General features: G+C 42.3%; 1 protein-coding gene across 3 annotated transcripts in view; it reads left to right on the top strand.

Moving 5' to 3' along the window:
- The window catches only part of LOC128822955 (zinc finger protein 436-like), a 44935-nt gene that overhangs the window by 27384 nt on the left and 3094 nt on the right, over positions 1–14457 (top strand). For 2 of the 3 annotated variants that reach the window (XM_054004857.1, XM_054004858.1), the window contains exons 4-5: positions 9055–9168; positions 11642–14457. The exon at positions 11642–14457 is cut by the window's right edge and continues 3094 nt beyond it. In XM_054004857.1, the coding sequence (XP_053860832.1) occupies positions 9055–9168; positions 11642–12942 (1415 nt within the window). In that variant the 3' untranslated portion in view covers positions 12943–14457. The remainder of the gene's footprint in view (positions 1–9054; positions 9169–11641) is intronic. The other variant, XM_054004859.1, reaches the window with a different exon arrangement.

Genomic DNA, 14457 nt, shown 5'->3' with positions numbered 1-14457 from the left:
AGTAGTAGATTTGATATATCTTGATTTTAGTAAGGTTTTGACATAGCCCCCTGTGATATTCTCGTAAGCAAACTAGAAAAATATGATCTGGGTAGCTAAGATAGATCACAACTAGTTTAAAGATTGTACTGAAAGAGTAGTTATCAATGGTTTACTGTCCAGCTTAGAGGGTGTATCTTGTGGGGTCCCACAAGGATAAGTTCTGTGTCCAGTACTATTCAATGTTTTCGTTACTGACTTGGATATTGGAGTTTAGAGTATGCTTCTAAAGTTTGCATATGACACCAAGCTGAGAGGGGTTGCAAGCACATTGGTGGACAAGATTAGAATTCAAAATTACGTTTACGAATTGGAGAATTGGTCTGAATGAACAAGATTAATTTCAATAAAGGCAAATGAGAAGTGCTTCACTTCGGAAGGAAAAATTGAATGCACGACTACAAAATGGGAAATAATTGGCTAAGTGGCAGTACTGCTGAAAAGGATGTAGGGCATATAGTGGATCACAAACTGAATATGAGTCAACAATATGACACAACTGCACAAAAGGATAGTGTTCTGGGGCTACTAATAGTAATTTGATCTATAAGGTACTGTAATTGTCCCACTCTACTCAGCACTGGTGAGGCCTCAGCTGGAGTACTATGTCCATTTCTTTGTGCCATACTTTAGGAATGATGTGGAGAAATTCAAGATAATCCAAAGGAGAGCAACAAAAATGATGAAAGGATTAGAGAACCTTACACAAATGGAAAGGTTAAAAAAAACTGGCATGTTGAGGAAAGAAGACTGAGGAGGGACCTGAAAATAGTCTTCATATATGTTAATGGCAATTCTTAAGAGTACGGTGGTCAACTGATCTCTTTGTCCACTGAAGTTAGTAGAATAAGTAATCATAGTAATTAGGTCTGTCAAGCAATTAAAAAAATTAAATGCGATTAAAAAAAATAATGGCAATTAATTGCATGATTAATTGCGCTGTTAAACAATAATAGAATACCATTTATTTAAATATTTTTGGATGTTTTCTACATTTTCAAATATATTGATTTCAATTACAACACAGAATACGAAGTGTAAAGTGCTCACTTTATATTCGTTTTTTATTACAAATATTTGCACTGTAAAAAAAAAATAGTATTTTTCAATTCACCTAATAGTTGACTGTAGTGCAATCTCTTCATCATAAAAGTTGAACTTACAAATGTAGAACTATGTGCAAAAAATAACTGCGTGCCAAACAGAACAGTGTAAAACTTTAGTGCCTACAAGTCCACTCAGTCCTACTTCTTGTTCAGCCAATCGCTCAAACAAGTTTGTTTACATTTGCTTCTTGCTTACATTGTCACCTGATAGTGAGAACAGGCATTTGCATGGCACTATTGTAGCCAGCATTGCAACATATTTACATGCCAGATGCGCTGAAGATTCATATGTCCCTTCATGCTTCAGCTGCCATTCCAGAGGACATGCATCCATGCTGATGACGGGTTCTGCTCAATAACTATCCAAAGCAGTGCAGACTGACGCATGTTCATTTTCATCATCTGAGTCAGATGCCCCCAGCAGAAGGTTGATTTTCTTTTTTGGTGGTTTGGGTTCTGTAGTTTCCACATTGGAGTGTTGCTCTTTTAAGACTTCTGAAAGCATGCTCTACATCTCATCCCTCTCAGATTTTGGAAGGCACTTCAGATCCTTAAACCTTGGGTCAAGTGATGTAGCTATCTTTAGAAATCTCACATTGGTTTTGTGACAAAGTTCCTCCTCTGCCTTGGTGGGTCCTATGCTTATTGGCAGATTTGGTCGCCTCAGAGATTCACGGCAGCCCTCAGTTTGGCCATTTTTGCTAGTGGCTCAAACCTGCTGTTCACTCAGCTAACCTCATCACTGGCCAGCATGAGGAAAGGGAGGAGAACAATCCCCGCAGTCTCTGCTGACCCACCTAGTGGGTTGGGGGATAGGCCAGGGACCTTCCCCTCTGGTGGGACCCACAGTCCAGGTCAACTCCTCTTGTATCCAATAGGGAGGTGCGGGCATGGGGGGAACTCAGGCCCGCCCTCTACTCTGGGTTCCAGCCCAGGGCCCTGTGGATCGCAGCTGTCTACAGTGTTTCCTGTAATAGCTGCGTGACAGCTACAACTCCCTGGGCTACTTCCCCATGGCCTCCTCCAAACACCGTTTTTGTCCTCACCACAGGACTTCCCTCCTGATGACACTTGTACTCCTCTGCCCTCCAGCAGTATGCCTTCCCACTCTCAGCTACTTGTGCACGTCTTGCTCCCAGCTCCTTGCACGCACCTCACTAACTGAAGTGAGGTCCTTTTTAAACCAGGTGCCTTGATTAGCCTGTCTGTCCTAATTGATTCTAGCAACTTCCTCATTGTTCTGGAACAGCCCATTATCTTACTCAGGGAAAAGGGACCTGCTTAATCTGGGGCTAATGTGTCTACCTTCTATCACTCTCCTGTAGCCATTTGGCGTGACCCTCTCACAGTACCGTCTTTGTGTTTTGTCAGATCTGCAGTGAAAGTGTTCTTAAAATTAACTACATATGTTGGGTCATAATCCAAGACTGCTATAACATGAAATATATGGCAGAATGCAGGTAAAACAGAGCAGAACACATACAATTCTCCCCCGAGAAGTTCAGTCACAATTAATGTATTATTTTTTTAATGAACATCATCAGCATGGAAGCATGTCCTCTGGAATGATAGTCAAAGCATGAAAGGGCATGCGAATATTTAGCATATCTGGCACGTAAATACCTTGCAATGCCAGCTACAAAAATGCCTGTTCTCACTTTCAGGTGACATTGTAAATAAGAAGCCAGCAGTAATATCTCACGTAAATGTAACAATGTAAACTTGTTTGTCTTAGCAATTGGCTGAACAAGAAGTAGGACTGAGTGGACTTGTAGGCTCCAAAGTTTTACATTGCTTTGTTTTTGAGTGCAGTTATATAATAAAATCATTATTTGTAAATTGCACTTTCGCGATGAAGAGATTGCCCTACTGTACTTGTCTGAGGTGAATTAAAAATATTATTTCTTTTGTTTATCGTTTTTTCAGTGCAAACATTTGTAATAAAAAATAATGATATAAAGTGAGCACTGTACACTTTGAATTCTGTGTTGTAATTGAAATCAATATATTTGAAAATGTGGAAAAACATAGAAAAATATTTAACAAATTTCAGTTGGTATTCTATTCTTTAACAGTGTGATTAAAACTGATTGTGATAATTTTAGACCCAATTTTTTTGAATTAATCGCGTGAGTTAACTATGATTAATCAACAGCCCTAATAGTAATGAGGGACTGGAAGAGACCTTGAAGGTCATCTAGTTCATTCCTCTGTGCTGAGGAAGGACTAAGTATTATCTAGACCATCCCCTACAAGAGTTTTTCCAACCTGTTCTTAAAATCCTCCAATGACAGAGATTCCACAACCAGCCTAGGTAACACTGGTCTACAATTTTTCAGAAGTCGTCTGCTTCAGAGATAAAATGTGCTATTTATTATGTATTTTGGTGTGCTGAATTAAAATACAATTAAAACAACTGGCTACTGTTTCTAAGATATTTAAGTTTTTACATTTTATGTCTATGTATATTGTGTAGATAGTAGAGTTTTAATCATGAATTGTAAACCTAGGTCTTTTCATGTGTTTATGGTTGCTTTACATGATAATATTTCACCTGTCCTGTTTATGTAACACTTTAAAAATCAGCAAAAGGGTTATATAAATAAAATTTATTATGAAACAAAAGGCAAAAAACTATTATGTACATAGTTTAGTCCTATTCAGTGTCTACTCGGCGCTTCTTGGCTTGTCTCTTGTATTCATTAAATGGAGCATCTCTTGTCACTGTCCAGCAATAGTCTGCAAGCATTGATGGGCTCCATTTGCACTGATAGCGTTTCTCCATTGTTGCAATGTCCTGGTGAAATCGCTCGCCGTGCTAGTCGCTCACTGCTCCGCAGTTCGGTGGAAAAAAATGTAGATGAGAGTGCAAAAAATGTATCTTTAGTGACATGTTGCAACCAAGGCTTTTGTATGCCTTGATGAGGTTTTCCACCAACAACCTGTAGTTGTCTGCCTTGTTGTTTCCGAGAAAATTTATTGCCACTAACTGGAAGGCTTTCCATGCCGTCTTTTCCTTGCCATGCAGTGCATGGTCAAATGCATCATCTCGAAGAAGTTCACGAATCTGAGGACCAACGAAGACACCTTCCTTTAACTTAGCTTCACTTAACCTTGGAAATTTTCCACGGAGGTACTTGAAAGCTGCTTGTGTTTTGTCAATGGCCTTGACAAAGTTCTTCATCAGACTCAGCTTGATGTGTACGGGTGGTAACAAAATCTCCCTTGATTCAACAAGTGGTGGATGCTGAACACTTTTCTTCCCAGGCTCCAATGACTGTCGGAGTGGCCAATCTTTCTTGATGTAGTGGGAATCTCTTGCACGACTATCCCATTCGCAGAGAAAACAGCATACTTTGTGTGTATCCAGTCTGCAGACCAAGCAAGAGAGCAACAACCTTCAAATCACCACAAAGCTGCCACTGATGTTGGTCATAGTTTATGCACCTCAAAAGTTGTTTCATGTTGTCATAGGTTTCCTTCATATGGACTGCATGACCAACTGGAATTTATGGCAAAACATTGCCATTATGCAGTAAAACAGCTTTAAGACTCATCTTCGATGAATCAATGAATGGTCTCCATTCATCTGGATCGTGAACGATGTTGAGGGCTACCATCACACCATCGATGTTGTTGCAGGCTACAAGATCACCTTCCACGAAGAAGAATGGGACAAGATCCTTTTGACGGTCACGGAACATGGAAACCCTAACATCACCTGCCAGGAGATTCCACTGCTGTAGTCTGGAGCCCAACAGCTCTGCCTTACTCTTGGGTAGTTCCAAATTCCCTGACAAGGTCATTCAGTTCACCTTGTGTTATGAGGTATGGTTCAGAGGAGGAGAATGGGAGAAAATGTGGGTCCTGTGACATTGATGGTTCAGGACCAGAAGTTTCATCCTCTTCCTCATCTGACTCAAGTGAGAATGGTTCTGGTGCATCAGGAACCGGCAGTCCTTCTCCGTGGGGTACTGGCTGTATAGCTGATGGAATGTTTGGATAATGCACAGTCCACTTTTTCTTCTTTGACACACCTTTCCCAACTGGAGGCACCATGCAGAAGTAACAATTGCTGGTATGATCTGTTGGCTCTCTCCAAATCATTGGCACTGCAAAAGGCATAGATTTCCTTTTCCTGTTCAACCACTGGCAAAGATTTGTTGCACAGGTGTTGCAGCATATGTGTGGGGCCCACCTCTTGTTCTGATCTCCAATTTTGCAGCCAAAATAAAGGTGATAGGCTTTCTTAACCATAGTGGTTATACTGCGCTTTTGTGATGCAAAAGTCACTTCACCACAAACATAGCAGAAGTTATCTGCACTGTTCACACAAGTACGAGGCATCTCTGCTCACTTTGGCTAAACAGAAATGTGTCCATTTGCAAAATCAAACACTGACAAATAAGAGAGCACAACACTGTATGATTTCTAGAGCTGATATAGGGCAATATGTTCAGCAGAGTGATGTAAGCTTCATTATGATTGCATCATCCATGACTTCTAGGAATAACATGATGCAATTCATATCATGTATGACGCAATACCAGCTTCAGATTGCATCATTCATTGTTTTGCCTAAAAAGCAAGTACTGTCCAAACCCAGTCATAGATTTATTCATAGATCCAGTCAAAGATGTATTTTAGTCATTTCTGGTTTAAATGGCGATCCCTTCCCTTTATAACTCACTTATCCTCTGCCATTCCCAAGTCAAGGGACATATATACTGACCCAATAGCATATCTTGAAAACTAGAGCCAATCAACAATTTTAAGCATCATTTTTGTTCGCAGTGACCCAGAATTAGTAAAATTTGACTACATTTATTTCAGAAGCATTTTGGCTGTAGAGCAGTGTAATTTGTTCCACTGCTTAAGTACTCTTACACTTAGGAAGTTTTTACTAATGTCTAGCCTAAATCTCCCTTGCTGCAATTCAAACCCATTACTACTTCTCCTGTCTCTTCAGCCAGGTCCTTAATGAGTTTACTATACATCAATGGAGATTTAGGTTAGACAATTAGGAAAAAGTTTCAGTCTATAAGGATAGTTGTGCTGTGGAGTAGGCTTCCAATTGAAGTTGTGGATTCCCCATCACTGGAAGTTTTAAAAAGCAGGTTAGACAAACACCTGTGAGGGATGGTCTAGATATACTTGGTCCTGTTGTTATCCAGGCTTTTCAGAACCCACATCAGGGGCCACTTAACTATTTCACTCTACATGGTGTCAGTAATAAATCAATAGGAACACAGCAATTCTGTCTGATCAAGAATTAAATGCAAGTAAGCATGCTCTTGTCTAACACTGCAGTTTATTAGATTTAAGGACACACAGACATAAGCAATAGGTTTAGAATATCCCAATCCCAGATATTTACCTAACATCTGGAATGGTATTGAGTCATTAACAGCAGATTCATAGTGGCCAGTTGCTAACCCGTCGGGGAGAAAGGGTATGTGGTGTTCTATTTCATTACTTCAGGGTGGCTGAATGTACGTAATATGTTTGCAATTGGCTTGATCATGTTCTGGAGTACATGCACCCCTCAAATCTGAAGCAATACTGTCATAGACCAGGGGGCTGGACTGGATGACTTCTTGAGCTCCCTTCCACCCTTACATTTCTGTGGTTCTGGGCTTTCTCCCATGCTACTCCTTGCTCTTTGGAGGAACTCCTCATAAACATCCCCCGGCCTACCTGTTTATCCTCCTTCCCATGCCTCCGTCCAACTCCTTTGTTCTATGAAGCCTAGGAACACATGACAATGGTTAGGCAAGTTGAGTGCTGAGATCACTATCAGGATGACAAATGTCTTATTGTTTCCTTGTGCTCTCGCTGTCACTATTCAGGGCCATTGCACCTATATTCCCCCTCTGTGGTCCAGCAAGGGCACCCACTTTCAGGCTGCCCAGCTGGCACCTCTCTTGGGTAGAAACCCACATCTCTCTGCCTAGTAACTATTGTATCTCCAGGCTGCACTGCTCCCTGCCTACAGTGTGAATTCCCCACTAAGGCAGATCCTCTTCCTCAGCAGGCCTGCTTTGCCTTCCTTCCTCAGAGGCTATGAACAGCATAACTACCCCTAGTTAAGTTATGATACAGCCCTTTCCCAGCAAACAATGATTCTCAAGGCAAAGGCATTACAGAGATAACATATTAAAAACAATAAAAGAACCTATACACATGCTAATAAGCTTACCAGAGATCACCCAAACCCCATCAATGGCTCAGGCAGGTGAACAGACCTTCAAACCTCACCAAGAGTTTTATGTGGTCACAAGGTACCAGTTGTTAGCTTAGAACAAGCATGCCCATGCATTTGTAAGTCACCCTTTTCTCCAGTTTTGGCCTCTGGACTCGTCTTCCTGAGGGTGCAGCTTTCATAGGTTTGATGTGGAGGTGAGAAGTTGCCTTTCCCTCCCCTCAAGGATTTCCTAGGTATCCCACTTAACTTGTCTAGAACATTATTTCAAAGGGTCCTTTGAAGCTCATAACACTTCCTAGGGTTTATGTTAGCCAGGTCTTCTGCCTGGAGATATTATAGCCCATCCCACAGTAATAAGTGCGCACACATATTTTTAGCTCAGTGGTTTGAGCATTGGCCTGCTAAACCCAGGGTTGTGAGTTCTAATCCTTGAGGGGGCCACTTAGGGATCTGGGGCAAAATCAGTACTTGGTCCTGCTAGTGAAGGCATGGGGGGCTGGACTTAATGACCTTTCAAGGTCCTTTCCAGCTCTATGAGATAGGTATATCTCTATATAACTCCTAAGATACTGAAATTTATTCAGTAAGATTTGACTTAATTTGATAAATATGGTCCAGGAAATTGCCAACGGTGTCTGTGTTTATCCATCTGTCCCTTGTTTTATTCCTAGATTGTCAGATCTTTGGGGCAGAGACACTTTTTTGTTCTCTGTTTATAGAATGTCCATCAGAGTGGGATCCTGGTCCATGACTAGCGCTACTAGGCACTACAATAATAGAAATAAAAAAATAATAATGGGGAGGTTCTGGGCAGTGAGAGGGAAGGTGTTAGAAAGCCGGATATGGGAAGGTTTGGGGCAAAGCACTCCTGTGAGCCTGTAGGGCTGAGCGCAGTGGTAAGGGGTTGGGATGCCATGGAACAGCTGTTATAAGGAGTTAGGATGCTGTGGAGGGTTGGAAGAATTAAAACGCAAGGATCTGGAAGGGTTGGTGCTAGTTAGAGAAAAGGGAGCATGGGTGTTGGGTAGCGGGTGCCCCAGGAAATAGGGATGCTAGCAATGGGAGGGAGCAAAGGGACACATTTCTGGCAGCAGCTCTTGGGAATCAAGACCAAGGAACAATTGAGACATTGGGCTGATGGGTGGAAGTGGTTGGGGAGCAAGAAATTTGGGAGAACTGATAGCAAGGAGTGCTATGGGCAGTGAGAGGGGAGGAGAGAACACAAGTAGTGGTTTCTCCTCGGGTCCCAAGAGGTATGGAAGGGTGAGAGCAGCTGGAGGAAAGAGTGTGGGGGTCATAGTGATTGGCAGGGCAAGCTGCCTCTCTGTGCCCTTCCTTGTCTCTTTGAGTGCCCCCTACCTCACCTGTCAGGCCTTGTGTGGGCCTGCCTCTGTCAGTAAGAAGCCGGTCCAGGGGACTTCCCCTCTGTCTTGAGTCTTCCCTTTCTGGGACATGGAATTAGCTGTTCTGGGTTTTAGAAGTCCCTTTGATCATGAATGTCTGGCTGTGTGTGTTCTCAGTATATATGGGATCAGTTACATCCCTCATTAGAAGAGTGTCCTGCACCTTTGAGCATCTGGGGAGCTGGCTCCAAGATTTTACTGATTTAAAATGGGCTGGGGTTGAAATAACAGAAGTTTTTGTGTGTGTGACATAAGTCCCATTAATTCATCTGATCTCACTTGTCTTCTTTCCCCTGAGCAGGGTTTCCAGTTTCCAAACCTGATGTCACCTCCCAGCTGAAACAAGGGGAAGAACCATGGGCCCCAGATCTCCAGGGCTCAGAGGAAAGCGAGATCCTGAGAGGCATCTGCACAGGTGAGGAGTCGTTAAACTGTTAGTGCCTGAAGGAAACTGCTGGGATTCCCAGCAAAGACCTTGTGAGCTCTCTAGGTTCAGGATTGTCCCCAGCAAATGTCATATCCTTTGGCCAGATATTGCTTATGACTTCCTACTTGGGCTTTCAAACAATTAAAAAAATAATTGCAATAAATTGCGGGATTCAAAAAAAGTTGTGATTAATTCAGTTTTAATCACACTTAAACAATAATAGAATACTAATTTAAATTTATTATAAATATTTTGGATGTTTTTCTACATTTTCCTACTTTTTTATTTCAATGATAACACAGAATACAAAATGTACAGTTGCTTACTTTATATTATTTTTTATTACAAATATTTGCATGGTAAAAAAGATAAAAAGTCAAAACCTGAAGGGGCATATGAATGTTTTGCATCTCTGGTGTGTAAATACCTTGTATGACACTGCACCCCATATTAATCATAGTGGTATAATTATGATATGATTGTGACATAATTATGATGCATCTGATACAAGATGTGTCTTGTGAAGTGTCTATGGAAAAGTTACGGTTTTCTGAATATGAATATCGTATTTGTATGCATGTATCAATTTTGTATTTGGAGTTATGAATTCTGACTATGTATCTGTATTTCAAATGGGCTTACTCTGGGTAACATCCACAACTAGCCTTTCAGGTACAACAGTGAAGAAGCTAGTCAGTGTTGGTGGCCCATCAGCAAAGACGATGGACCATGGAATAGCTTAGCCTTCCTGTGAATGTTTCAGCCAGCCTATGAGTAATGGCCGCTATGACTCAGCAAGACATGCAAAGGGCATGTGACCAGACCACAGGACAGTCGAACTTCATTTTGGTACCTGTATTTTTCCACAAACTGGGCTGGGAATTTAGCTTGAAACAAAGGGTTCCTGCCATATGAAGTGACTATATAAGGTAGGGAGTGACATTATGACTGGTGTTCCCTCTCCCACAACTCAACACCTGAAAAAAGCTCTGAAAGATGAAGGACTTGAAATGGGGAAGGGAGAACCCATGCTGCTCAGCAATTGCAGTCTGTGCCTTAAGAATCTGTAAGCCTGCTTGTGTCATCAGTCAGGGTGAGAAATTGGTAATTCGTATCCTATCTATCTGGTACATTAGGCTTAGTTTGCATTTTTGTTTAATCTGCTTTGATCTGTCTGCTGTCACACGTAGTTACTTAAAATCTATCTTTCTGTAGTGAATAAACTTGTTTTATGTCTTACCTTACCCAATGTGTTTTAAGTGAAGTGTCTGGAAAAATCTCAGCTCTGTAAACAAAGGCTGTTGCATATCTTTCCCACATTGAGGGGACAGTGACCTATATTGATGAGTTTGCATTGTACTGATCCCTGTGCAGTGCAAGACAGTATAATACTGGGTTTATACTCCATCAAGTGTCCAACTCTGGAGAGCTGGGAAATTGGCTGTTGTTTTCTGTCTGTCCTTGAGTGGCTTAGGTAAAGTAGTCAGGTAGCTCAGTTGAGTGTGTGGTGCCACCTGCTGTCATGTTGGGTGATTACAGGGCCTGGAAAGGCTGGCTGAATCACCGGCAGAGCAGTGTGAGAGAGACCAGACCAGCTTAATTGTTACAAAGGCAAAGCGATTCCCACAGCTACCAGACTCACTCTGGGGATGACAACTTGTCACACCTTGCAACGCCAGTTACAACACTGCCATGTGAATGCCTATTCTCACTTTCAGGTGACATTGTAAATAAGAAGCGGGAGCATTATTTCCTATAAATGTGAACAAACTTGTTTGTCTTAGCGGTTGGCTGAACAAGAAGTAGGACTGAGTGGACTTCTAGGTCCTAAGGTTTTACATTATTTTGGTTTTGAGTGCAGTTAGGTAAAATAAACACATATAATTCTACATTTATAGGGTGCACTTGTATGATAAAGAGCTTGTACTACAATACTTGTATGATGTGAATTGAAAAATACTATTTCTTTTGTTGATCTTTATTACAGTTCAAATATAATAAAAATAATATAAAGTGAACACTGTACAGTTTGTATTCTGCATTGTAATTAAAATCAATATATTTGAAAATGTAGAAACATTTCCAAAAATATTTATAATACATTTCAATTGGTATTCTATTATTGTTTAACCATGGGATTAAAACTGCCATTAATCGTGACTTTTTTTTTTCAATCTAGTTAATTTGTTTTGCGTTAATCACTTGACTTAACTGCAGTGAATTGACAGCCCTCCTTCCTATCCATTCTGACTAACTCCTGGCAGTAGCTCCCTCCCTGCACTCCCTTCTCCCTGAGTATTTGGGTGGGAACTGGATGAAAAATTCGACCTTTCCTCTCTCCCCTTTGGGGAAGAGTTTGGGGAAATTCAGTCCCTGATATTTTTTTCCATCTCCAGGTGTTCTTTCAGTTTGTTCTCCCCTTTTCCATTCCTGTTTCTGATGTTTTCTTTCTCTGTCCCAGCAGGTGCTAGACTGGGGAGTGAGACCATGGAGCAGAATCCTCAGCAGGAAGATGATGAGGAAGTGGAACCACATGGCACATTATTGCAAAGATGCAAAGGGAGTGTGTCCGGGAGTTGTGATCAGGGAAAAGCCGGTGAGAGTCAGCACATTCCAGAGAGGTGGCAGGGGAACCAGCCAACACAGAAAGTTGGTCATTCTGTTTATTATCGGGGAACTCGTAAACGTCTCAAGGAAACCACGGCCCAGCAGAGAATCCCCATGGGAGAGAGAAATAACACATGTGTTGAGTGTGGGAAAAACTTCAGTAGGCGCTCACACCTTATTAGACATCAGAGAATCCACACAGGGGAGCGCCCCTATGAATGCTGTGAGTGTGGAAAAACCTTTGCTCGGATCTCAACCCTTAATAATCATCAGAGGATCCACACAGGGGAGAAACCCTATGGATGCTGTAAGTGTGGGAAAACCTTCACTGAGCGCTCAAACCTTATTCAACATCAGAGAATCCACACGGGGGAGAAACCCTATGAATGTTGTGAGTGTGGGAAAACCTTCACTCTCAGCTCTCATCTCATTAGACATCAGAGAATCCACAAAGGGGAGAGACCCCATGAATGCTGTACGTGCAGGAAAACCTTCACTGAGCGCTCAAACCTTATTCAGCATCAGAGAATCCACGCAGGGGAGAAACCCTATGAATGTTGTGAGTGTGGGAAAACCTTCACTCGGTGCTCAACCCTTATTAAACATCAGAGAATCCACAAAGGGGAGCGGCCCTATGAATGCTGCCAGTGTGGGAAAACTTTCACTCGGCGCTCACACCTTATGCAGCATCAGAGTATCCACAAAGGGGAGAGACCCCATGAATGCTGTACGTGCAGGAAAACCTTCACTGAGCGCTCAAACCTTATTCAGCATCAGAGGATCCACACAGGGGAGAAACCCTATGAATGTTGTGAGTGTGGGAAAACCTTCACTCGGTGCTCAAGCCTTATTAAACATCAGAGAATCCACAAAGGGGAGCGGCCCTATGAATGCTGCCAGTGTGGGAAAACTTTCACTCGGCGCTCACACCTTATTAGACATCAGAGGATCCACAAAGGGGAGCGGCCCTATGAATGCTGCCAGTGTGGGAAAACTTTCACTCGGCGCTCACACCTTATTAGACATCAGAGGATCCACACAGGAGAGAGACCCTACGAATGCTCCAAGTGTGGGGAATTCTTCCCTCAGAGCTCAGCCCTTATTTGTCATCAGAGAATCTGCAAGGTAGTTAAAGACCATAAAAACATTGTCTAGGGCTAAGAAAAGATTCTGTTTTCCATTTGCTAATTCCCACATACTGAACTTTAAAGAAGCATTTGTCTCACCATGGTCTCTCAACTCCCCCACCTGAGTTGTCTGCTTTTCCCTTTTGCAGCTTACCTTTCCTTGGGTTGAATCCCACACTCTTTTTCATCAACTCCTTTGTGCTATATCATGGAGGTGTGTGTCCCTCCAATAGGAATGTCCATCAGCCCTAGGTGGGGGAACTAGAAGTGACTTCAACTAGGTACATGGAGGTTAAATTTACCTGGACCTTGACTCCACTAGGATTTTCCATGGTGTTAGCTAGCTTGAGTTCACTATCCTGATATAAAAACTAGGACTGTTTAGCAATGAAATAAAATTAATCGTACTTAATCGTGAAATTAAAAAAAAAAAAATGACTAATCACATTTTTAATCACACTGTTAAACAATAATAGAATACCATTTATTTAAATATTTTGGCTGTTCAGCCACCATTCCAGACAAGTCCTGCAACCCCAAGTCAGCTGGCCTGGACCAGCCACACATTTTAATTGCAATGTATACATACCCTTAGTGTCAAAATTGCAGCTTTCCCATCAAGGAATCATGCCCCAGTCTCCCCTGTGACAAGTGGGCATATCATGATACTCATTTGGTAGAAACTTGCTGCTTCCTCTGCACAGGGACCTAGGAAAACAGCCCGGGCAGCGACTTGGCCAGATGTGGTTACCAGGAGATCCAACTAGGTGGGAGTTGTTCTGGGGCTCTGCAGGGGGAGGTTTAGACGGGGCAGATTAAGAGAGTTTGTCTCTGATGTACAGGGGCGTTTGTCAGCGGGAGGTGTGACAGCTAGGGGTGACAGTGGGGTCTGAGCTGGGGCAGCAGCAGCAAGGGGGCAATGTGGGGGACTTGTCACTTGGGAAAAATGAAACTGCAAAACCTCTCCCTGTGCTGCAGCAAAAGCTTCTCATTTATTCCCTAAACCCCCTTTATGTAAATCTCCACCCCTGCCCTGGCACTCGGAAACCCGTTCACTCCTGTGCACATTTTTAATTTTTCTTACTTTTCCTTGGCTTCGTACAAACATTTTCCCCATCAAAATGATCAAGGTCATTTAAAATGAGAAAAACAAAACCAAAGAAACCCCCACCAATCTCCCCAGTACACACTGCTTGGGTCTGAATTTTTTTACTGAAATTTTAAGGCAATAAAACGCAGACCTCTGTTGGCCAGAAAACAAACATCATTCTCCCATGCTGCACCTAAGGCCTTGTCTAGAGAGGTGTACACACTGCAAAGCTACTTTTGACGATGGAACACCTCAGTTTCAGCGACATAATAAAACCACTTCTATGAGAGTTGTAAGGGTTTTTATGCAAATGTTTTGTCACCGAAGTGCTAGTGTAGACCCTGTGCTTGATTTTAGTGTTGTGATTGGGCTCTGGAAGGCATCTCACAATGCCTATCCTGACCCCTCTGGTCAAGAGTTTCAACTCCGCTGCCCTGCAGCCAGGTAAACACC

Source organism: Malaclemys terrapin, chromosome 15 (genome assembly GCF_027887155.1).
Source record: "Malaclemys terrapin pileata isolate rMalTer1 chromosome 15, rMalTer1.hap1, whole genome shotgun sequence".
Lineage (NCBI taxonomy): Eukaryota > Metazoa > Chordata > Testudines > Emydidae > Malaclemys > Malaclemys terrapin.
Note: the sequence above shows the minus strand (reverse complement) of the source record. Positions and strands in the feature narration are given on the sequence as shown.